At 38.4% G+C, this 24761-nt stretch overlaps 1 protein-coding gene across 1 annotated transcript in view; it reads left to right on the forward strand.

Annotated features, from left to right (window-relative positions):
- LOC126820883 (RNA-binding motif protein, X chromosome) overlaps nucleotides 1-24234 on the forward strand; it is a 68831-nt gene extending 44597 nt beyond the window's left edge. Inside the window, exons 11-12 of the mRNA XM_050549160.2 lie at nucleotides 8362-8452; nucleotides 23590-24234. Of these exons, the coding sequence (XP_050405117.1) occupies nucleotides 8362-8366 (5 nt within the window). The 3' untranslated portion in view covers nucleotides 8367-8452; nucleotides 23590-24234. The remainder of the gene's footprint in view (nucleotides 1-8361; nucleotides 8453-23589) is intronic.
- Nucleotides 24235-24761: the final 527 nt, after the last annotated feature.

Below are 24761 nucleotides of genomic sequence, written 5' to 3' on the forward strand. Positions count from 1 at the left end.
ATCAAAACATCACAAAAATCTCTTTATTCCATCGCAAGTAAATCGGAAATATTTAACTAATTATGAACATTATAACTGAAATAATCTTTAAGTAAGTCAGCTGATCGGGGAGCACTGCCCCAAGTGTAACCCACTCTAGCTTAGTTCGGACTGAAATCAAAGTAGGATCGAAAATACAACTTCTCTCCAATTCTGGTACAAATAAACACGGATACCGTAAATACTTTCCCTGAGGTGATAATAAATGTCATTCTATAGAACATTTGAAAATATTAGTACTAAACCAGATCAAATCACACAAGGAGACAGGACTCCCTCACCCCTGACCCACGTGAATAAAAGAATCCACTTAAGGAATCGGCGTACCTCGGGTCAGTGGTAAGAAAGATCCCATCTAGAAACATACAAATCGTCCCGCCCATCATGTAAACAACAAAATAGAAATATGAAAAATGGGACTAAGCGATCACTCCACATTGTTACAACCCAATTCTGGACTCGACAGACTTATGGCTGTCTATCAACCCATTTGTTTAAACCCCGATCATGGCTGATGACACTCGCTACAATTCAATACAACCACTTGCGCTTACCTACTTATCCACAACAAAGCATTTAGATAAATTACACACAAATGAGCCGCTTAGTCAGCTGTGCATTAAATGTCCCTCAATTAATCAATTGCGTCGATCTAAGATAATATTGCTACAAATAACATCCATCGATAAACTTATCCACCGAAAATTACTAAATCTGCCCCATAAAAAGGCTTTCCTATTTCCACCAGGACATTAACAGTTGAATACCACCAAGGTACAACCGGAAGCCACCAAGGCTATTGGCCACCGAAGCAAAATCAGTATTACCACCAAGGTATCTTCAAGGGAAATAAAATCTAAGATAATATTGCTACAAATAACATCCGTCGATAAACTTATCCACCGAAAATTACTAAATCTGCTCCATAAAAATGATTTCACGCCGCCAAGGCTTTCCTATTTCCACCAGGACATTAACAGTTGAATACCACCAAGGTACAACCGGAAGCCACCAAGGCTATTGGCCACCGAAGCAAAATCAGTATTACCACCAAGTTATCTTCAAGGGAAAATAAAACCTATTATCGTTAAAGGAAACAAGGACCCGTCTTGCCGCTTCGATGCCTTAGTGAAGAATGAATTGATTACTTCACACTACGTCAGCATCGAAAATTGTACGTGAGGATCTCTTTGATGATCTACAAATTAATCTTCAACATTTAATATGCATGTAAATTGTAAATAAAACAGAAACACCAGGGATTACTATTGCATGCAACGTAACGGACTACTCTTCTTGGTTTGTTTTAAATATTACCTGTTTGAATTTGAAAATGTATTATCGAGGTTTGTGGAAGTCTCAAGAAAGAAAAACACACAAGATTGAATTACGTTTGTAAGTAACCAAACTAACTGAACATTTTGCGAACGGGTGTTTTGGTCAGCCGTATAACTTTTTTCAGATATTCGGAGAACACATTCCTACAATCCAGCTGTCAATATTCAACCGTTACCACCATTACTAACCGCCTCGCAAGGTTCATTGCCTACAAAGTGATAAATACGACTCAAACATGTACGTCAATATTTTCTCTTGACATACCTGCATCTGATATACTGCCCGAAAGAACTACAACTAACTGATAAATCAAAATGTTACTACCACAGTTTATCTCGTGTTCGAAATACCAATACATGTCGATAATCTAAATTTATATTTAGTTTCGTAAAAACCGACATATAAATTATCTATAATGGCTTCATTGATGTTCATATTGACGCCATTTGAATAACAAACGTGTTGTTATTTTCAATGAAAATAAACCTGTATTATTGGCTTATTCGAATTTATTCTAATCACTAGGGCACTATCATATGGCTGCAGTGACTGATTAATAGCGCATTTTAAAATAGAATCTAAAATTAAATCACTCTTGTAATAAACTATACTTCGTTGTCTAGCTAATTTCCAATTATTTTGTACTTAATTGTTTTATTTTATTACGCGTTTTGATTAAGAATTTGATAGGCTTAAATAGATTCGCTTTCCCTCGGCTAGTTGCCGTCGCCCCTGTTTGTGGACTCTCTACAGATCACAATTCTTATCCGATTTTGACGAAACTTGAAATATAGGTTTATCCCCAAAAGATCTCGGCTGCTTTCGATATTGGCATGTATCGGATCGAAACTTCATGGACTGTTTGTACGAAAAATCACGTTTTTAGCTTGTGGACCCTATAGAGGACACAATTTTGATGAAACTTGACATGCATGTTTATAACCCAAAGATCTTGGTTCCTTTCGATATTTGCGCCCTTCGGAACATAACTTCCTGAATTATGGCCCCTGATTGACCTCTGAAGGTCACAATTATTATCCGATTTAAAAAAACTGTTGGATTATATCACCGTTACACCCTAAGGATGGTTGAGTTCCAATTTCGTAAAAATCGGACCAAAATTGACAGACAAAATGGCCGCCCCTCGTACTCAAATAGCGTAAAAATAAGGTATATGAATGTTGTGGACCCCTCTAGAGATCACAATTTTCTTCTGATTTTGATGAATCTTGAAATATAAGTTTATAACCCAATGATCTTGGTTCCTTTCGATATTCGCGCATATCGGATTGTAACTTCCTGAATTATGGCCCCTGATTGTACGAAAAATCGCGTTTTTAGCTTGAGGTCCCTCTAGAGGTCACAATTATTATCCGATTAAAAAAAAAAAAATGAATATACCAGTTTTACACCATAAGGTTGGTTGAATTCGAAAACTGACAGACAAAATGGCCGCCCCTCGTACTCAAATATCGTAAAAATATGGTATATCAAGGGTTGTGGACCCTCTAGAGGTGACAACTTTCTTCTGATTTTGATGAAACTTGAAATGTAAGTTTATAACCCAAAGATCTTGGTACCTGTCGATATTTGCGCATATCGGATCGTAACTTCCTGAATTATGGCCCCTGATTGTTCGAAAAATCGCTTTTTGTTTAGCTTGTTCTCTATCCATCTCTTGCAAAATGTGGGCCTATCCTGCCTGGCAGCCGCTGGTTTTTACAATGGGGTGATATTAGTGTCGAGGAGTACTAGTGTTTCGAGATAAGAGATGGTCCTATATAGTTCAACGTAGCAAAGCCGAAACGAAATAAGATCTGTGTTTTAATCAGATCGGGATAACTCCCCTCTAATTGAGCTAGAATGGTCAAACTTGGTGTAGATGTTTATCAGGTGAATACCTTGATGAAGCCCGAAGATAAGCATTTTCTTCTTAGGCTTAGCAGAGATAAACGATTTGATTGGACACGATGACTTTGGTTCTAATTATGCGAGAGTGATGAAACTTGGTGTATATCAATACCTTGACTAAGTTCGGTAATGGGCATTTTCACCTCAGGTTAGCAGAGCGACAAGAACTTGATTGGCCGTTACTTTGGAGCTCGATAAATTTAATTTAGTCCTGCAGACCTATGGCTGAGCCTGGAAATTGTATACAAAGTTTTTTTTATGATTGATTTTAGTAGCCTAGTGTGTCCTCGTTCAGAATCTGCCGGGTGAACCTCGGTCACCCTTGAGCGTTTTGAGAAATTCAAGATGGCGTCCAAGACGTCCGCCACATCAAATAATCCCCTATAGCTCCCGTAGTATTTATTCTAGGATGATAATTTTGGTGTCTATCCGCATGTTTCTGGGGTCAAGGAATACACTGAAATCATTTATTATGTTGTGGGGTGATTAGATGATAGTAAAATCAAACGTGCCAGACAATATGACCCTTTAACTCGTTAGCGGCGGTTGGGGGCGATTATTTCACCGAACCAAACTAAATCTAGAGACAAACTATATATTTCTGGACATAGGAGCGTATGAGTGATAGGATAACACCACATACATCCCTACCAGGGGCTCTGGGGCCACATGGACCGGTCCTGAAAATGGAGACACAAGCTGATTGTTGAACATTTATAAAAACAAATTCTACCCGCAAAACAGGAACATAACTTCCACAAAACTAGGTAATATCCAGTTTAATACTTTAGTCGTGTTTCTGGCTGCAACCTGTGACAGTAACCTGTGACAGTATAAGCGCAAAATATTGTATATTCTAAGCCATCCCTAGTGCAGCTACAAGCACACGTACTACATGAGCTGTCACTATTGCATCCACACCTGATGAGCCACATGGCAAACTCCGGACCAAGTTTACTGGTTGTAATGTTTTCAATTTGGTATCTTTCACCCAGCAATACTGTTCCAGATCAAGTTCCGGTGGATTCCGATCTTCCAGGGAACGCCACACAATAGCTTGGTGATGAGCTCTTTTTACGTTCTCTGCAAATGTATCATTCGTTGAGCAAGATTACATGGTTTGGGTGGAGAATAATGACAACACATTTCCTGTTTTAGATGTCCACACCCTCCAGCGTGTTTCAGACATAGATTTTTAGAACTCTGTCAATAACAAACTGACATAAATACAGTGGCCTGTGTAACTGTGTGATCAATGATTCTATTGGAGTGTCTATTACTCCGACAAGTGGAGTGAGAGAGAATACAATGAAGCTCTAGCCACTTTCAAAACTGTTGATTTCCACACGACGTAACCGCATGTAACCGTGTCACATCCAGTAAGGGAATGAACTGGCAGGATTTCAATCATAATTGACATGTGTTTCTCCGTAGTTTGACCAATGTCAACGGTTGTTCTTTCCTGGATTGGCGATTCCACTGTACGTTTTGGACCGAGCTCTTGCAAATCGATGACTTAACACGCTGGAAGGTATCAGGCATCCAAAACTGGAAATGTATCGACATCATCCCCAGATAAACCATGTAGTCTAGCTCCAACGAATGATGCATTTGCAGTGAACATAAAGATATGACATCGCTAAGCTATTGAGTGGCGTTCACTGGAAGATCGGAATCCGCCGGAACTTGATCCGCAACTGTATTGCTGGGAGAAGAACACTAAATTGAAAACATCACAACCGGTAAACTTGGTCCGGAGTCTGTCATGTGGCTCATCAGATGTGGATGCAATAGTGACAGCTCATGTAGTACGTGTGCTTGTAGCTGCACTAGGGAGGGCTTAGAATATACAATATTTTGTGCTTGTGCTGTCTCAGGTTGCAGCCAGAAACACGACTAAAGTATTAAACTGGATATTACCTAGTTTTGTGGAAGTTATGTTCCTGTTTTGCGGGTAGAATTTGTTTTTATAAATGTTCAACAATCAGCTTGTGTCTCCATTTTCAGGACTGGCCCATGTGGCCCCAGAGCCCCTGATAGGGATGTATGTGGTGTTATCCTATCACTCATACACTCCTATGTCCAGAAATATATAGTTTGTCTCTAGATTTAGTTTGGTTTGGTGAAATAATCGCCCCCAACCGCCGCTAACGAGTTAAAGCGTCATATTGTCTGGCACGTTTGATTTTACTATCATCTAATCACCCCACAACATAATAAATGATTTCAGTGTATTCCTTGACCCCAAAAACATATGGTTAGACACCAAAATTATCATCCTAGAATAAATACTATGGGAGCTATAGGGGAGTATTTGATGTGGCGGCCGTCTTGGACGCCATCTCGAATTTCTCAAAACGCTTAAGGGTGCCCGAGGTTCACCCGGCATATTCTGAAAGAGGACACCCTAGGCTACTAAAATCAATCATAAAAAAAACTTTGTATATAATTTCCAGGTTCACTCTAAAAATCGGGTTTGGCGACCGGACTAATTCTAATTGCATCGGTGATGAGTATTTTCTGCTTATGTTAAGTAGGTATTTCAATCTGATTGGTCGAGACTTTGGAACACAACAGCTTACCTTCTAATTGAGTTAGAATGTTTTAACTTAGTGTAGGTGTTCAATGGGTGAATGCCTTGACAGCGTTTGATCATGTGCATTTTCCGGGAAGGTTAAGCAGAGATAGGCAATTTGATTGGCTGAGACTTTGGAACTTAATAAACACAGATTCTAATTGAGTGAGAGTGGCGAAACTTCGCGTACAGATTCATTATATCAATACTTTGACTAAAGCCCCGTTTACACCTGGCTGCGATAAGCGTGCCGTTCTCGGCACTAGTAGGCCGCGATAAATTTCAAAAAATTGACCCGTTTACATTACTCTAAGATAACCAGTCCCGGAACCGTGCCAGGCACGCCAAACGTGGAACTCTTCACAGAAAAGCTAATTTCAGCCCCCATGCAAATTACCCAGATGAAAACAATTATGGCGGTTGATTTAGTTTGGGCAGCCATTTTGTCAGAACTGATGACAGAACTGTCAAAGTTCGGGTGAAAATGGTGAAGGTTCATTTGGCGCATACATAGTAATCCGTACTGAGAACCGTTCTCAGATCGGATAGCGTTGACACTACGAAAAATTTAACTGCACGTTTATGTTTGACCGGTTTACAAAAAAGTAACCGTGCCGTGCCTGGCACGCTTAAAATTTGTAATGTAAACGAGGTTGTTCGATGATGAGAATGTTCTACTTAGGCTAAGTAGCGATAAGCAATTTGATTGGTCAAGACTTCGGAACATAGCTATCCTCCTTTTAATTGGTGTAGACCTCTATTGATCCACCACCAAACGACATGTTTTTTTATTGAATAAAGGGCAGAACTTCCCAGTAAACCAATCCATGGCCAAAGGCCACAAATGGAAGATTGCAAAATCCTATTCTAAAAATACAGGATTAAGCTTCGGCTGTCCTAGGTCCTGTCTGTGATGTCACTTATGTGGAAGGGGGTCACGGTGGCCAAGTGGGCAAGACACTGGCTCGCTAGCCTGAAGGTCGGATGTTCGATCCCTGCATTGGCCGAGAAAGTTCATCCAGATTTTCCGGCGTGCCCCCCCCCCCCTTGTCAGTGATGCAGGACGGAGGTCCCGTGTACACATTGGCGTGCACATAAAAGGTCCCTTGACAGTTGGAATTCGATATGGCCGTAGTGCAGCTGTCCGGGCAAAATTTCCCAGTTAGGAGCAGAACAGTAGGGTGTTAAACCCCATTTCATTTCATTTCACTTGTGTGGAAGTAGACGTTAAAGAGCCAAGGTAGTACCACTTTCGCTGTAGAATGTTTAAACTTGGTTTAGATGTTAATTCGGTGAATGTCTAAAGCTAAGCAATTTTATTGGTCAAGATACCTGATTATAACTGAGGGTGATGAAACTTAGTGTATAGTTTCACTACCAAGTACTTCAAAACCTTGACTTAAACACAGCTTTCCAGCGAGGGTACAATTTGATTATTGGCATCAACCAGTGGCGTATCTACGGAATTCAAGTAGGGCATGTGCCCTCTGCGCGACTTGAAAGTGACGCTACTGAGAGACACTGACAGTAAGACCATTCTCCTGCGTAAGCAAGGTAAGTCGTCTAACCTTGCTTTGTTTAGTGTATAAAGAGATGGAACTGAAAAACTGACCTCGACCCGTTTTATCACTGATTATTTAAGCAAGGAAGGTGCATTTGTAATTTTCAGAAGATGCTCGAAACATTTCTTGGTTTAAAAGGAGAATCTGGAATGGATTTATGCCAATTCCATAAATATTGAATATTAAAATCTATAATTTATGAATAGCAACATCGTGTACTGGTGCGTGAATCCTCCCAAAAAGTATTCGTAAACTATGTTTATTTGAACAACCCCACATATTTTCATGTTACTTCGGGGGGTTGGATGGCTGAATGATTAGCGTGCGCGCGCTGTATCATTGAGTCGACTGGTGTGGTTTCAAATTCCGGTTGTATGTGACAAGGAGGAGGGTCGCCTGTCCAACCTCGTTGGTTTTCTCCGGGTCCTCCGGTTTCCTCCCACTGCTAAAGACCACTATGCGCAAGCGAATTATTGAAATAAAATTAAACCATGTTAGTCCCGAAATGACCTAGTTTGTGTCGAGTGGATGTTAAACCCCATTTCTCTCTCTCTCTCTCTCTCTCTCTCTCTCTCTCATGTTACTTCTGTAATAGTATCGGTATCGTCAAATAATGCCCCCCCCACCCCCTTCTGTCTTACAAAGAATCGGGCGCCAAATCACATTGTCTCTCTACTATAATCGAGCTGAAAATGCTGATTATCGAGGATCGTCAAGGTATTAATTTAATGAAACTGCACACAGAGGTCACTCACTGCCACTCTTAAACATCGTTATCTTGTTCCAGTATTTAAACTAAACAGCAGTTCGTTTAATCCAAAACAACAATCAATGACATTTGTTGTTTTGGATTAGCATCAGAATGAATAGAAAAATACCCATCTGTATATTTTGATCAATATGAATAAATATAAATCTTACATGATTTTTATTCAGTATGAAAGGCAAGTGGTGCAATACTTAATTCAATAGAAACCAAACCAACTAAATTCCACTGCAACAACAAACCAAACAAGTTTGTCTACGGGTAAGTGTGGATATGGTAAGACAAGACTTAGGGTATGTATAAGACAAAGATGACAACTTTTAGGTTATCAAGATGGGTTTATCACTGTGGTATTCCTTGCTTGACAGTAAAGCAATGTGATAATCAGATATTTGGGGAGTATTTTATTGATATCTACCAGCTGAAAATGAGAGCGATTGCAGAAGATTTTAAGATCCTGAAGACAAGAAAATTGAAGAAATATAGGACATAAAATTATTTAAAAAATATACACGTTCACATATTTTCAATATAAAAACGGATAGCCCCACAAAGCGTGGAAATACGTACTCACGACACAAATATATCTTGGAGAAAAGAATAGCCATAGACAGCAACTTATCCGAAAAGAAAACTTGAATCTTGACCAAATTAGATTAGACTGTGTGTTTATATTCTTTTCCGGAAAGGTCCTAGAATGATCCGAAAGGATCCTCTGGTAGTCCTATGGTTTCACGCCAAATTTGAAAAATAAACCCATCATCACATTCATAATGATTTCGGAAGAGGCGGCATGTCGCTGAAAATCGATAAGATTCGCCTTCCAGTGACATGTTTGTTCCACACCAGATTAAAGAAGAATAAAATCCGCTAAAAACTTCAGCCGTTATCGCGTTCTGAAGCCAATTATTGATGGACCGATGGGCAGGGGCGACCACTTACGAGCGTAATACTCAAGTTTACTTGGAAATGTGGCGTATAAAACTTTTCTATTAATATCTTTGTTGAACGAAATTGAACAATGTTTAAAATGCAGATATTACTTCATGATAGAGTACCGGGGTCATTCCATGTCAAGTGGACCAAATTTCGGAAAGTTGGGAACATGACCCTCTCTAGAAAAATATGTTATAGTATAGGGCCTTAAGCTAACAAATCCAAAATTATATCTCTCTAGGTCGAAAACTCGCTCAGATATGGCCATTTGGAATTAGGGTACTGAAACAGTTCAGTAATTTTTTTCAGGTTTTCGGTTGCTTTAAACTCACATTTCTAATATGAGTGGAACTCTCCCACTTTGTAATCGAAAACAACTTTTAGTGTAGATTACGAATTTAGCATCACACGCAATGTGCAGTTCACACAGTTCGTGCCACCAGGTGGAACAAATGAACTATTCACTTATTTCAAGCTTTCCACAGCCTCTGGCAAAGTCAATATTGTATATGCAACCTCCAAAATTGGCATAGTTAATATCAGTAGTCTTTTATCAATTTACAAAAGATTCTGAGTAGATGGGATGTATACTTTTCCAAATATTCAGTCTCGAAATTCAATGCACACTGATAACGTACAAAATATACCCATTTTCACCTTAATATAGAAATATTAACCATCAACAAGATTCCTGTTTTCATTTATTCAACCACTATACAAGAATACAAGAAATACACTTATACAATAGAACCTAGCTTTTCTACGTTTTTAATACGACGGCTAGTCACATTCGCACTAGGAGCAATCTGTGTAGTAGCGAGCAGAGAGAGAGAGAGAGAGATAGGTCTCATTTGTGGAAATAAACATAAAGGTAAAATCAAAACGGTAACCATTTAGCAGTATAATGACAAGACGACGTCCGTCATTTCAAAATCGGGCATTATTGTTACCCCCCCCCCCCCCAAAAAAAAAAAAACAACCCCCAAAAACCCCAAAAAACAGATGCTATCGTAGGTAATAACGACGTATCTCTCAATCTTGTCTAAATATTGTGCCAGATAGTTTATTTAATTTTTTTTCTCCTAAATTTACACTAAATTTAAAATGTCTACAGTAGAACACGACAGTTCAATCATTGTTATGAATCGTGTTTGTTTGATTGACTAGACAGGCTGAAGGTAATACAGGGCAGTATTTCTTCGTGACACTAACAATAGCCCTTTTATTGTGTGACAGACATCACAAGAAACCCCATTTTACAAGCAGATATGACTTTTCTTACGGATTGTGCACCAATTGCTTAAACCAATAGACCACCTCGTCTTCTAAGTTAGGTAGATATATTTTTTTCAATACGAATTTAAATAAAAACAGCTTTAGTGGTTTAATCAGATTTATTACAACTATTGTGTAATGTGTAATTATAAAGGCATCTGAGTTAGGTAGATATATTTTTTTTCAATACGAATTTAAATAAAAACAGCTTTAGTGGTTTAATCAGATTTATTACAACTATTGTGTAATGTGTAATTATAAAGGCATCAATCATTTCAAATTGTACATAATATATTATAATTTTTTGGCATTGCTTGATAGTACTGCTGTCTGAAGAAGATATTGAAAGATGTGTCTTCTTCAGCATGATTGCCGTCGATCGATTTGTTGTTTGAAGGTAAGACGCCAAATCTAGTTTCTACTATTGGGATAATTATACTGAGCGCCATGGAAAACGAATCACTTTTTTTTCCCAAATATTTTCTTACTAGGTGGTTTTGTATGTATAATATTATGCAATACTATGAACTATTGTTTCACACAATGCTCTTAAACGCAAAAAATATCGGCCCGTGTGCAAAAAAAAAAAAAAAAATTGCACGAGATGCACATGAAAACCCCAATATTCACGTGCAGCATTGTGTGTGAGCCCTTTAAAAATAAAAGCATGTTTTCAACTTAATGTGCAGTACATGAACTGTGAAACGTCAATCTGTCGTAATTTGTTGTTGGACGTGTGAAGAAATCGAGCTAAAGATGCCGAGACTAACTGAAAATCAACGGAATGAAGCCATGGGAATGTCCAGGGCTGGCATGTCTACCCGTGCTATTGCCAGACACTTCAATTGTCATCAGTCCACTATTGTAAGGTTGGTGGAACGTGTTCGAGTTACTTGATCAACACGTGGCCTTCACGTCCTGGTTCACAACGCGATACAACCCAGGCTCAAGACCGCTACATCCGGGTCACTCATCTGCGTGACAGATTCCACCCAGCGACTCGAACAGGTGCAGCAGTCGTCGGAAGACAAGGACCAGTAAGTGCCAACACCGTCAGCGGCGTTTGATATGTGCTCAAGGACACCAGACATGGAGAAGAGTAGACTGGCAAAGTGTGCTCTTGAGTGACGAGAGTCGCTTTCATCTTTATAACGCTGATGACCGTCAACGTGTGTGGAGACGTCTTGGGGAACGTCTTGCAGGCTGCTGCGTCTTCGAAACGAATCGATGGGGTGGGGGAAGTGTAATGGTGTGGGGAGGCTTCACATTTCATCACCGGACCGCCCTACACATTTGCAGGGGTCGCGTTAATGCTGTAGCCTACCATGATGATGGCCCGTGGAGGACACACGCGCTACTGACATCTGTGTCGTACTTTTGGTTTTGACCCCTCTGACTTTGTACCCTTGATTACAGATTAAACATCCATAAGTGTACAAATGTGTTGTTATTGATGTGTTCCCATTTGAATATTGTTCACAATAAGAAGCACAATAAATAAGATATGGTTACAGGATCATTTTGTTATACGAAAAACTAAGTGATGCGTTTTCCATGGCGCTCAGTATATATGTAATCAAACTAGAACATTTCTAGTTTCACAACACCTATTCTTAGTTTTAGAATCACATTGTTGTTCCCCGCCTTTCGAAAAAAGCAGGGGGCTATTAAAATGGGTTCGTCCGTCAGTCCGTCCGTCCGTCTATCTGTCCGTCACACTTTTTGGGACACAATAACTCTTTTTTCTAATTGAGCTAGAATGTTCAAACTTGGTGTAAGTGTTTATTAGGTCAATACCTTGATGGAATTCGAAAATGAGCATTTTCTTCTTTGGGTAAGCAGAGATAAGCAATTTGATTGGTTGATGCTTTGGGACACGATAACTATAGTTCTAATTAAGTGAGTGATGAAACTTGGTATACCGTTTCATTACATCTACCTTGACTAAGTTCGATAATGAGCATGTTCTGCTCAGGGTAAGCAGAGCGATAAGCAATTTGATTGGTCGAGACTTTAGAACACAATAACTATCATTCTAATTAAGCTAGAACGTTCAAACTTGGTGTAAGTGTTTGTTAGGTCAATGCCTTGGAGTTCGAAGGTGAGCATTTTCTGCTCAGGATAAGCAGAGATAAGTAATTTGATTGGTTGAAGCTTTGGCACACGATAACTTTAGTTCTAATTAAGCGAGAGTGATGAAACTTAGTGTATAATTTCATTACATTAATACCTTGACTAAGTTTGATAATGAGCATGTTCTGCTCAGGGTAAGCAGAGCGATAAGCAATTTGATTGGTCGAGTCTTTGGAACACAATAACTCTCATTCTAATTGAGCTAGAACGTTCAAACTTGGTGTAGGTCTTTGTTAGGTCAATGCCTTGATGGAGTTAGACGGTGAGCATTTTCTGCTTAGGATAAGCAGAGATAATTTGGTTGATGCTTTGGGGCACGATAACTTTGGTTATAATTGAGTGAGAGAGACGAAACTCCAAGTATAAATTTATTATATCACAAGTATAGATTCATTATATCATTACCTTGACTAAGTTCGATGATGAAAATTTTCTGCTTAGGCTAAGGAGCAATAAGCAATTTGATTGGTCAAGACTTTGGAACATAACAACTCTGCTTTTAATTGAGGTAGAATGGTTAGACTTGATGATGTAGATGTTCATTGGGTAAATGTCTTGACCGAGTTCAATGATTAACATTTCGAGCTAAAGCTAAACAGAGGTAAGCAATTTCATTGATTGATGCTTTGGAACAAGATAACTTTGATTCTATCTTAGTGTATAGTTGATAATCAGTTTGATTGCTTGATACTTTTGAAAACAAATAAATGTGCGATTAATTAATATGTGTCATCTATTTATTTTGGGATTTCGGCGGGGGACATCAGCCTCACTGTTGGCTGGTTTCGTTCGTAAACGCCTGTCGTCCACCCTTTGCGTTAAACTGACACGTATTTCCATTTCACAACGAAGATGGTCATCTTGTCCCACATCAGTACTACGCTAGATTGTCACATATTTTATTTTGCTTATTATACATTGTTGCCAAGACTAGTTATTTATCTTGGCTGGTATAATACCGATTTCTTTTCACTTGATATATTATAATGATGTATATGGGCGTGGGGTGTACATAAGACATTTGTTCTGAACATGGTATTGGAAAGTTTGTCATTGATCCATGACACCTGGTGGTGGTGGTTTGCAGTAGCAGTTCTGCTTGGTCACGCATGCCCGATGCCATATGACGCTGAAATTATTCTGAATTCAGTGTTAATTTTCGATTCCTTTGGTGGCGATTGTTTTGGTTTGTGGTCGAAGGGTGGGGCAAAAGATGCGTTTACGGGTTTTGAAGGCGGGCTGGAATTTTCTGAGATACTATACCTGACATATCTTACTCTATTACCTGTGGAAAAGATTATTTATTGGCATCTCAAACGTTTCGCGCTTAAATCGTTCCGTACAACTTTTTTTTTATCCAAAGTTGCATAAAAGTTAAAAAGTAATGTACTTGTAATATTGAATGTGAAATAGGAGAGAGGGGGGGGGGGGTGCGGCGTCTCAAAAGTTTCCGGCCGTGCCATGAACCCGTAACCAATCTTCTCGTGTTGGGAGCAAGACAAGAGGACCTGCCAAGAGACAACGTATAGTCGTTCGGATGATCCGAAACAACGAGGTCCCGTGTACAAATTGTCGTACACGTAACAAAGCCCTTGGCAGTTAGAATTCGATAAAGAATAGGCCATAGCGCCGCTGTCTGGACAAACTTTCCCTCATAGCACACTGTATGGCGTTTGCCCGTTTCCATTAGCCCAATCGGAGCAGAACAGTGGGGCGTTCATCCCCATTTCATTTCCTATATATATAGTTGTCAAAACTTCATGACCCGCTGATTTGTTTCTCTATTCCTACGAAGCGGATTACATACAGGCACTCGTAAAATCAAATAAATGATTAGTCAGACATTTTAATTTCACATATCGATGATGTTCTATCACTGAATAATCCCAAATTTAGTGATTATGTAGAATTCATATATCCTGATGAGCTCGAAATTAAAAACACTATACTGACAGTGACAATTACGCTTCCTACTTGGATCTGCGTCTCGATTTTGACAATTGCCATAAACTTAGTGTTAAATTCTACGATAAACGTGATGACTTTGACTTTCCGATTGTTAACTTTCCATTTATTAGTAGTAACATTCCAATATCACCAGCTTATGGAGTGTTTGTGTCTCGGCTAATTCGTTACGCGAGAGCTTGTTCCTTTTATTCCGATTTTTTAAGTAGATCGAGACATTTGTCATCCAAGCTTCAACTACAGGGTTACTTGCGAACTAAACTTATTAAAACCTTTAAAAAGTTTTATGGTCATCATACTGACTTAATTGTTAAATATAACATATCTCTCTCGGCTATTATTCTAGATATATTTAATTGACGCTATACTGTCTCCCTGATAATGTCTGTCTACTACATCGTTAACACTGTTCATCACGTGCATTTTGCATACCGATAGTCCAATTGGCCAATCACGCTATTTTACCGAGATTTCGTCTAATAGTTTGGATGCAGCTATATATGGCGGATGTGGCGCCAGTCAGGGTAAGCTTACTCTTCCGGACACCTGTTACCACTGTTTGTCGTGTATTTTGTACACGGTGAACAGTCCATATGCTGATTACACTATTTTGCCTATACCCCCCCCCCCTTTTTTTTAGGACTTCGAATTTTGTCTAATGGTTAGGATTGTTCGTACTTGGTTTTATTTTATTTCTCTGAAACTGGAGAAAACCAAATGCAGAGTCATGACTAAGCATCTTATTTACACAAATTCATGATGACATGAAACAAACACTTTGTGATAATGCTCTTTCGTATACTACAGTTAAACAATGGTGTGCTGCATTTACATGGTCGCTCTTGTGAAGTGACCATCCGAGATAACATTAATGATGTTCTCGACACAATAATGCAGGCCATGTGAGTAGCTGTTAGCTACTGCACCCGACATTAGCAAAACATCAGTGGAAAGAATAATCATCCATGAACAATTGTATATCAACAAGGGTGACTGTCCTTTGGGTGCCCAGAATGTTGACTGAAGAAGAAAAACGTCAGAGATTCATAGTTTGTCAAAAGCTTCTAGAGGACTGTCGGGAAGATCCATGTGATTTCTTGGGCCACATTGGTGCTTTGGGGAATAACCAGACCCCAAAGACTGCCATTCAATTTGGACAGTTGGCGTATTTCGCAGAACATAACCGACTAAAAATTACTGCGATTGAATGTAAATCAGTTTATATACATTCATATTATATTATCAATATGCGTTGCGACTCGTTTGTTTCTAGTTCTAGGATTATAGGTTTGTCTAATTAAGAGTTTATATAACTTTTGAAGCCAAGACTATATACAAATAAACCGTTTATATTGGAAATCAGTATTTGATAGTTGAAAACGTCTAATATTTAGAAAAACATGTACCAAGCCCAAGGCCCCCAATCTGAACGACAGACCCACCCTACCTACAGAGAAGTGACCCTGACACAGTGAATAGCCATGATATCCATATGACGTTATCTAAAGCGGTGGACACATTAGCCGAATGATTCGGCCGAATCAATCGGCGTCGAAATTCGCCTAGTGTGTCCACTGTCATTCGGCCGAATGATTCGCCCGAATCAAACATGTTTGATATATTCGGCCGAATCATATTCGCCTGGTGTGTCCACTTCGCCGAAGCATTAGCCCGATTGTAGAATTCGTTAGCCAATCACCACTGATGTCGAGGGTCTCGTGATTGGAGACAAAATGGCGACTATCATCGAGACTTGGAATTCCAAGAAAGAATCTGTAGTTATTACCTTATGGGAGGAGAGGGTTTGTCTATACGATACCTCCCTGCCGGAGTATAGAGATCGCACAAGGAAGGAGGCGGCTAAAAGATCAATAGCTGAACAATTAGGAGTAACCGGCAAGTCGCACCATAACCCAGTCGGGCGAGCGACGCTATGGATGGCGTTCGCCTATCTCGCTTTTTTAGCCTAGTCAACTAGTAGTAATACGCATTGTTGATTTAAGCCGACCTATTTTCATTCACCATAAGGGGTATCACGTGGCTAAGTGGATAAGACGCTGGCTCGCTAGCCTGGAGGTCGGGTGTTCGATCCAGATTTTCCGGCGTGGTTCCCCCTTGTCAGTGATGCAGGACGGGGAGGGCCTGACAAGGACAGCCGTCTAGTCCTTCGGATGAGACGAAAAACCGAGGTCCCATGTATACATTGAAATGCACGTAAAAGATCCCTTGGCAGTTGGAATTCGATATAAGAGTAGGCGGTAGTGCCGCTGGCCGGGAAAAATTTCCCTCATAGTAGGGTGACCCATGCAACAATAATTATCCGCTAAGAAATTCGGTCTTACCTGGAGAGTTGTTGACTGTCCAACGACGAATTTCTGAATGATGACAAAACACCGCCGGGTCCGCTGGGAGCACGTGCGAGTAATTCATCGCAGCAAATATCCACTATATATGGCCATGCACGTGGTATTGTCACAACATCAGATGGTAGATAAAGACAAGTTAAAATTTATTTCATCACGCGTTTGTCTTGAGAAATTATTTGATCGCAAACTACGTTCAAAATTCTAAAAATTATTGTCGTTTTTATTTTTCAATTCGCTATTTATCTACAGAGTGTTGTCATTTAGTTTCGGCGATTTCACATCTCCGTAGAACTTGTTTTAGACGGGATAAGAAAAAAAGCCGTAGTTATCTTTTAATTTTTTAAACGTTCCTAATATCTTCGTGGAATCGCTAAGACGACTGGTGTCAAGTTAGAAAATAAACAAATTGTTTCGTATCTTAAATTTGCTACCGGGAATTAATCGAAACGCACAATAGTCTCGGTTGACTATATTTACTGTTCGAGACTATTGGCTTTTAGGGTTAAAGGGAAACAAATCTTTTTAATTTGTTTAGGAATTGACCGACTGACTTGTTTTAATTTGTTGTCAACCCATTCAATTAGCAAGCATGACGTCCAACGATGAATTACTATCCAGAATTGGTTTGGGCGATGACTAAGATCTCAGTACAATAACTAATCTTCACTTCGCAAGAATTACAAATACGCTAGTACTAGGCATTATTAATAAATTTCCGACCAATACGGAGCACCGGTCTATAATTACTGCTTTACATGACGACTGCGTGACGTTTGATAACAAAGGTATTCAAAGTAGGCTGGCTAGACTGAAGACAAAGACTAGAAAGCTGGGTAAAAATAAAAATAATTCTAATAACGCTTTAAAATTATATGACGATTATCTCGACAGTCCTTTTTTCCCCGGGTTAGTGGACAAGACACCATCGGCTGATACCAGCACGGTACATTTAATAAATAGAGAGACACAGACATCTGTCGATGCTGCGACTTTGACCAAATTAAATAGGAAAAATAAGAATTTATTAAGAAGGGTCAATACGTACAAAAAAAAAATTCCGTTTAAAAAATCGACTAAGGAAGACCTCAAAAGAATTGATTCGCGCGAAGGCTAATAATAATAAAGTTTTGGCATATAAAAAAACTGGTTGTAAGTCCCAACCTCGTGGCGAAGAAGTAAATTTGTATGTCAAAAATCAAAGATACACTCCAGAATGCCATAATTTGGTCATGCAACTAAAAAACCTCAACGTTTCCGAAAAGAACGTCAACGCGGTTATAACCGCATGTTTGGCTGTCGCGGGACTGAAATCTAATCATGCCCCAAAAAGAACTAGAGTTTAAAGAATATCATGTGAGCGCGTGGTGTATCTTTAAAGCATGTTTCGGAAACCTTAAAGTCAGCAAAAAACACCACTTTATATAGGGACGACACTACAAAATTTGGCTCCTAATTCGGTACATATGCACTAACCGCTGACTCGACTCATACGCCAATTATTATTGGTCTTCGGAATATGGCTGATAAATCTGCGCAAACTACTCTTGCAACTTTAAATGAAATTTTGGCAGATCTTGATGATATAGCTGGGCCCATTAGTAAATCCGTAATTTTCGAAATTAGAAATACGATGTCAGACAGAGCCAGCACCGAAAAGCTTTTTAACAATTTATTTACACAGTACAGAGGCAATATTTGTTCTAAATTAGTAGAAAACTGGTCTGATTTATCAGATTCAGAGCGAAATATTCACCTAAATATAAATCATTTCTTTTGCGGTCTTCATCTATTAACTGGTTTGGCCGATAAAAGTGCGTCTGAATTGAAGAAATTTGAGGAAATGTATTTTAAAATGTATTCGGCCCAAACGTTTAAAACCGCTTCTTCATTTTTGCCAAACGAACCTGGGTGTGTTCGATTGGTTCGGACCATCTGTAAAGCCTTTACAAAGGGTGGGGACGAAAAGTCGGGTTGTTATTTGCCTTTTAAGTTGTATCTTAAGTCCCTTGGGATTTCAAAATACCGCTAACGCCATTTCATGATAACCGGTTTAATATTATTTTCCACATTGTCGCAATTGTAAATTATATGGCCAAGCATATAACAAATTTTCTTGGTGATTTTGGAACAGAAAATAGATTGACCCAAAGCATATTTTTGGATATTAAAATTCCGTTATTTCATATTGAGTGCCAGGCTTTGGGCTTGATAGATAAATTAATTACAGCTTCACTGTGGCGCATACTAGAAAGCGGCATTAATGCACTTGGCATGAAAACTATTTATCAGGAATTACATGATTTTTTGGATAATCCTAATATTGAAAACTTTGTTGAAGGTAAATCACACCCATTTGAATCTCTAATTAAAATTGAAAATGATTCGGTCCTTGCTAACCTGACGAAATTTGATTCTGATTTAACTTTTAATTCAACCCTGATCCATATTTTGGAAGTCCTCTTTGCTGAGTTTAGAAAGTACATTGCAAAAATTTTACTTGAGTATCGAGATGACTTTAATCCTTCGTGTTCGAGTTCTGCCATGCCTCACAACAAATTACCGGAAACCGTGTTCAGTCATCTCGATAGATTAATCGCGCCCTCGTCTAATATTTTTGGCAACGAAGCGTCCATTTTATGTAAAATGAATAAATCTGATGAATGGCTAAAAAATCTTTCACCTGATAAACGTAATTTGGTCTTAATGGATGCTCAAACGATAACTAAAAATCAACTTTTTAAATTTAGGCAAAGACGGGAAGAAATCGAAAAGAAAAGCTAGCGGTTCTTTTGGCAAAAAAGAATGAATTAGTACAAAAGGGGAAACGTGAGATTAGGAAAAAAGAGCGCCTAACAACAGAAATTATCGGGGTGGGTCTTTGGAAAAGTAAAGAGGGTATGGAAAATGGGCTTTTACAACTTACAGATAGGCAAATAAAAGAGGCACTGAAGGCACAGCTCCGGTTTCGTAGGTATGTTTTAAATCAGCAAGTTTCCAATAAGTCTATATTTTATTTTTCTGTTCCCGGTAAGGAACACTCGATTTCAGTTTTAAAAGAAAATTTACAAAAATTAATTGACCTGGCTGATCCTACCTAACCGGAAGAAACTTTCAATGCCCCTTTTTAGCGGTTATAAAAAAATACAATTTCTTCATTCTTCGTTTCTAAAACCATTTTATTTGTCAATCCAGACGTCCCAGCAGACCGACATTCCGACACTTCTCACAGTATTTTAACAATTCATTATTTAATAACTGTTTTCTTTAAACCAATCGGTTGATTTTCAGATAGCAATTTATGTTACAAAATACGCCTACTACTGTACATCTGCTTTGATATCGTGCTTGAAAAGTTGCCCTTGAGATACTCTAAGTAAAACATAACTTTTTATTTTGTCCCAAGGGGAACAATTTGGAATATATGTTTATTACAGATTAGTTCTAAATTACATATCTGTGTTTGGTAAATAATGACTATGTATTATTTATTATAAATTGATTTGTGAAATGTCGTAACAGATCGTGTTTTTGGATAAGATTTGAGTTACGCTTTGTTTGATAAAGTGAGAACACCTGATCTAACATACAGGCATGTTGATTCAGAGGGCGTTGGTCACGATGAGATGTGTTTTTGTTAATGTTATCGATCGCTTTCAGTCCCTATAAAGTTATAGGAAATACATATTAAAATAATCAGCATATTTATTCTTGTGTAAAAGCTATCATACAAGAAGGAACGTCCTCCCGAATTTGAATTTGTTCTTAATTATGTATCTTCTAGTTTGTATTCACTTATTCAAACCCAACTACAAAATGTCAATGTACATCTCAAATCTGTACATAACTTGATCAGCTATTGCATATTTTTCATTTAGATTGATTAAAATAGTCTGTCATTATTTATTTAATACTCTAATTACTCCATGAAACTTTTCGTCAATATACATACTTTCCGAACATTATTTCTTAAATGGGATATCAAATATTAATTTACAAAGGCACATTCACATATAAATACCAATATAAACAGACCTATGTTTCTATGGGTATACAGAAAATATAAATAGATTGGTCTAATATATCTACAAAAACTTAAATTTAAATTGGACTGCACACATCAAAATTAAGCACACGGGAATGGCCGATCCAAAACTGAACTGCGTTGCGCATGCTCGAAAATCTTAAATTCAATCGAAGCATGGGGCCAATTTCATCAGATAGCAAATTACGAATTAAACGAATAGTCCCGAATGGTAGTGATGGTTCATTCTTATCGGAAAATAAATCAATAATTTGAAATAACCAAGAGAACATAACTCCGTCAACATTGAAAACCCAAAATAAATATGTCCGCGGATGGTGCACAAAAGCAGTGTATTTTACAATGCAGTCGAATGGATATATCTTGTGAAATATAGAACGCAGGTACAGTTTCTTGGCAGTTTATAATAAAGGATCATCTAGGGTTGTTATTTATATAAATATAGTGCCATAACTGTAAATAGTTTTCGAGATTTTTTCGGCTCGGGCCACCCTACTCATAGCATACTGTATGGCGTATGCCCGTCTTCATTAGCCCAGCATAGGAGCAGAACAGTAGGATGTTAAATTCCATTTCATTCACCATAAAATTTCAAAGATGTGTTGAATAACGAAATGTCTCTGTACCGCCAATTTGTGTTGAGCATTTATTTCCATTTCTAATTTTAAGCCTACCTTCGCCCGTAAAGTCAGCAGGCCACTGACCTATATTAAGGCTATTTGAATTTCCATCAGGATGAGGCATCAGGATAATTTTGGTTTCGTATGTACCATAGGGGCGATGATAGCGACATACGATACAAGTTTGTTTAGTTGGATATTTATTTTTTTAACGTTGTATTATTCAATTTGTTGGCCACCTATGTGTGTAAACAATCTGGATACAAACGAAAAATTCCATAACAGGCCCACTCCACTAGGCACTACAAGTAGGCTTATTCTATTAAAAAAGGTTGTAATTTAAAATAAATCCCACTTGTCTTTTTTGACCCCCGCCTTTCGAAGACCATGGGTTCGTCCGTCTGTCTGTCGGTCCGCCCGTCCGTCACACATTTTGGGACACAATAACTCTCAATGCCTTGATGGAGTTCGGAGATGAGCATTTTCAGGTTAGGGTAAGCAGAGATAAGCAATTTGATAGGCTGATGCTTTGGGACACGATAACTTTAGTTCTAATTAAGTGAGAGTGATGAAACTTGGTGTATAGTTTCATTACATCAATACCTCGACTAAGTTCGATAATGAGCATTTTCTGCTCAGGGTAAGAAGAGCGATATGCAATTTGATTGGTCGAGACATTGGAACACAGTAACTCTCCTTATAATTGAGCTAGAATCTTCAAACTTGGTGTAGGTGTTTATTAGGTCAATGCCTTGATGGAGTTCGAAGATGAGCATTTTCTGCTTACGGTAAGCAGAAATAAGCAATCTGATTGGTTGATGCTTTGAGGCACGATAACTTTTGTTCTAATTAAGAGAGAGTGACGAAACTTGGTGTATAGTTTCATTACACCAATACCTTGACTAAGTTTGATAATGAGCATTTTCTGCTCAGGGTAAGCAGAGCGATAAGCAATTTGATTGGTCGAGACTTTCGAACACAATATCTCTCATTCTAATTGAGTTAGAATGTTCACACTTGGCATAGGTGTCTATCAGGTGAATGCCTTGATGGAGTTCGAAGATGAAAATTTTCGGCTTAAGGTAAGCAGAGATAAGACATTTGATTGGTTGATATACATGAGACACAGTAACTTTAGTTCTAATTAAGTGAGAGTGAGGACACTTGGTGTATAGCTTTATTACATCAATACCTTGACTAAGTTCGATTATGAATATTTTCTGCTGAGGGTAAGCAGAGCGATAAGCAATTTGATTGGTCGAGACTTTGGAACACAATAACTCTCCCTCTAATTGTGGTAGAATGTTTAAACTTGGTGTAGGCGTTCATTAGATGAATGCCTTGATGGAGTTCTATGATGAACATTGTCTGCTTACGGTGAGCAGAAATAAGCAATCTGATTGGTTGATGCTTTGAGGCACGATAACTTTGGTTATAATGAAGTGGGAGCGATGGAACTCCGAATATAGATTCATTATATCATTAACTTGACTAATTTCGATGGTGAGAATTTTCTGCCTAGGCTAATGAGCGATAAGCAATTTGATTGGTCAAGACTTCGGAACATAATAACTCTGCTTTTAATTGAGGTAGAGTGTTTAGACTTGATGTAGATGTTCATTGGGTGAATGTCTTGACTGAGTTCAATGATTAACATTTCGAGCTGTAGCTAAGCAGAGCTAATCAATTTCATTGGTCAATGCTTTGGGACAAGATAATCTTGATTCTATCTGATAGAGAGTGATGAAACTTTGTGCATAGTTTGATTGCTTGATACTTTTGAAAAAAAATTGTGCGATTAATTAATGTGTGTCATCTATTATTTTTGGATTTCGGCGGGGGACATCAGCCTCACTGTTGGCTTGTTATTGCTTCTGTGCTGTCTGATGCTCCCAAAGAGTCCACCGTGCATAGGTCTTTGACTATTAATATAGGTCAAGTGTCCATTTTGGATCAGCCAGTCAACAATTTTAGTTTTGTTACAAAATGAAATATTGATTCACATGATTAATCTACTGATCAAAAGTTTTAATTCTTATGCATTTTTTTAATGTTTTACAGTAGTCGATGTTGATAAACGTATGAAGTCGTTGAGAACGGTCTTGTCCAAAATCTGTTCGAAGAAAACACCAAGTGACAGTGCCTGTAAATCATTGACCATTAAAGAAAAATGGGTTGTAGATAATCTACAATTCTTTAAGCCCCACTTGGTAAATTCACAAGCAACAACGTCATCATTTCAAGTAAATAATTTTTATTGTATTTTTTCAAAATGTCTGTCTTATACTTCTCAAAGTATGAAGTAGATGGATCTCTGTGTGCAGAATGGGTTGGGGGTTGGTTGGAGCGGTCGATATGGACGCGTCAAGGTGGAGGTCAAGTGTTCGAATCCCGGTGGAGGTTGGGGTGAATCTTGTGGGTTTTTCTGACTGGGATCCCGTTGTCCGATGAGGACTGGCATTGAAGAGTGATCTAGTCCATCTGACAGATAAAAAAAAGGACGAGTCGTGTTCGATTGGTAGAGCACATTACCTTGGCAGCAATAGCCATCAATGGAAATTATGCCCATCTGCAATATGATTAAGTTAGCAGCGAATGTTAAATAACAACACTCGATGAGAACAAAAATATATATTATCCACTATTATTAATTTATATTAGATGAGCACTATACATTGGTCACTTATTTCCGAACTTGATAAAGTTGATAAATAATATTTATGTAAATAAATGTAAATAAATACTAAATATACATAAATGTAAATAAATAATAAATGTAAATAAATCATTTTCAACTAAATTTGAAATGTATTGGGGTGCTTGTTTTTCAACTAGATAGTTATGCAGGCAACATGATGTCATCAATAAATTTATTACTTTTGCTGGCTCCAGCTCGATTGGAGTTTGAAAAACCCTAAATCTGGCTTCCAATATGCCAAAGGCATTTTCGACTACTCGCCGTGCATGGCTCAAGCGGTAATTGAACAGTACAACATCCCTTGCCAAGTTTCTATGAGGAAATGGCTTCATCATCCCCGACTATATGATAGTGCCACAAGGCATTTGAGCCTTTCAATTTGCCAGCAACTGGTATTTTAAACAAGTTCTTATCCAGTCCAACTTTCAATGTTGAATCCCCACAAACACCTGCATCACCATTTCTTCCAGGTGCACCTGCAATTTATAGTTGGCATCCACTAATGCTGGAAGTAAAATACTGTAGACGTTCTTAT

This window comes from Patella vulgata, chromosome 1 (genome assembly GCF_932274485.2).
Source record: "Patella vulgata chromosome 1, xgPatVulg1.2, whole genome shotgun sequence".
Lineage (NCBI taxonomy): Eukaryota > Metazoa > Mollusca > Gastropoda > Patellidae > Patella > Patella vulgata.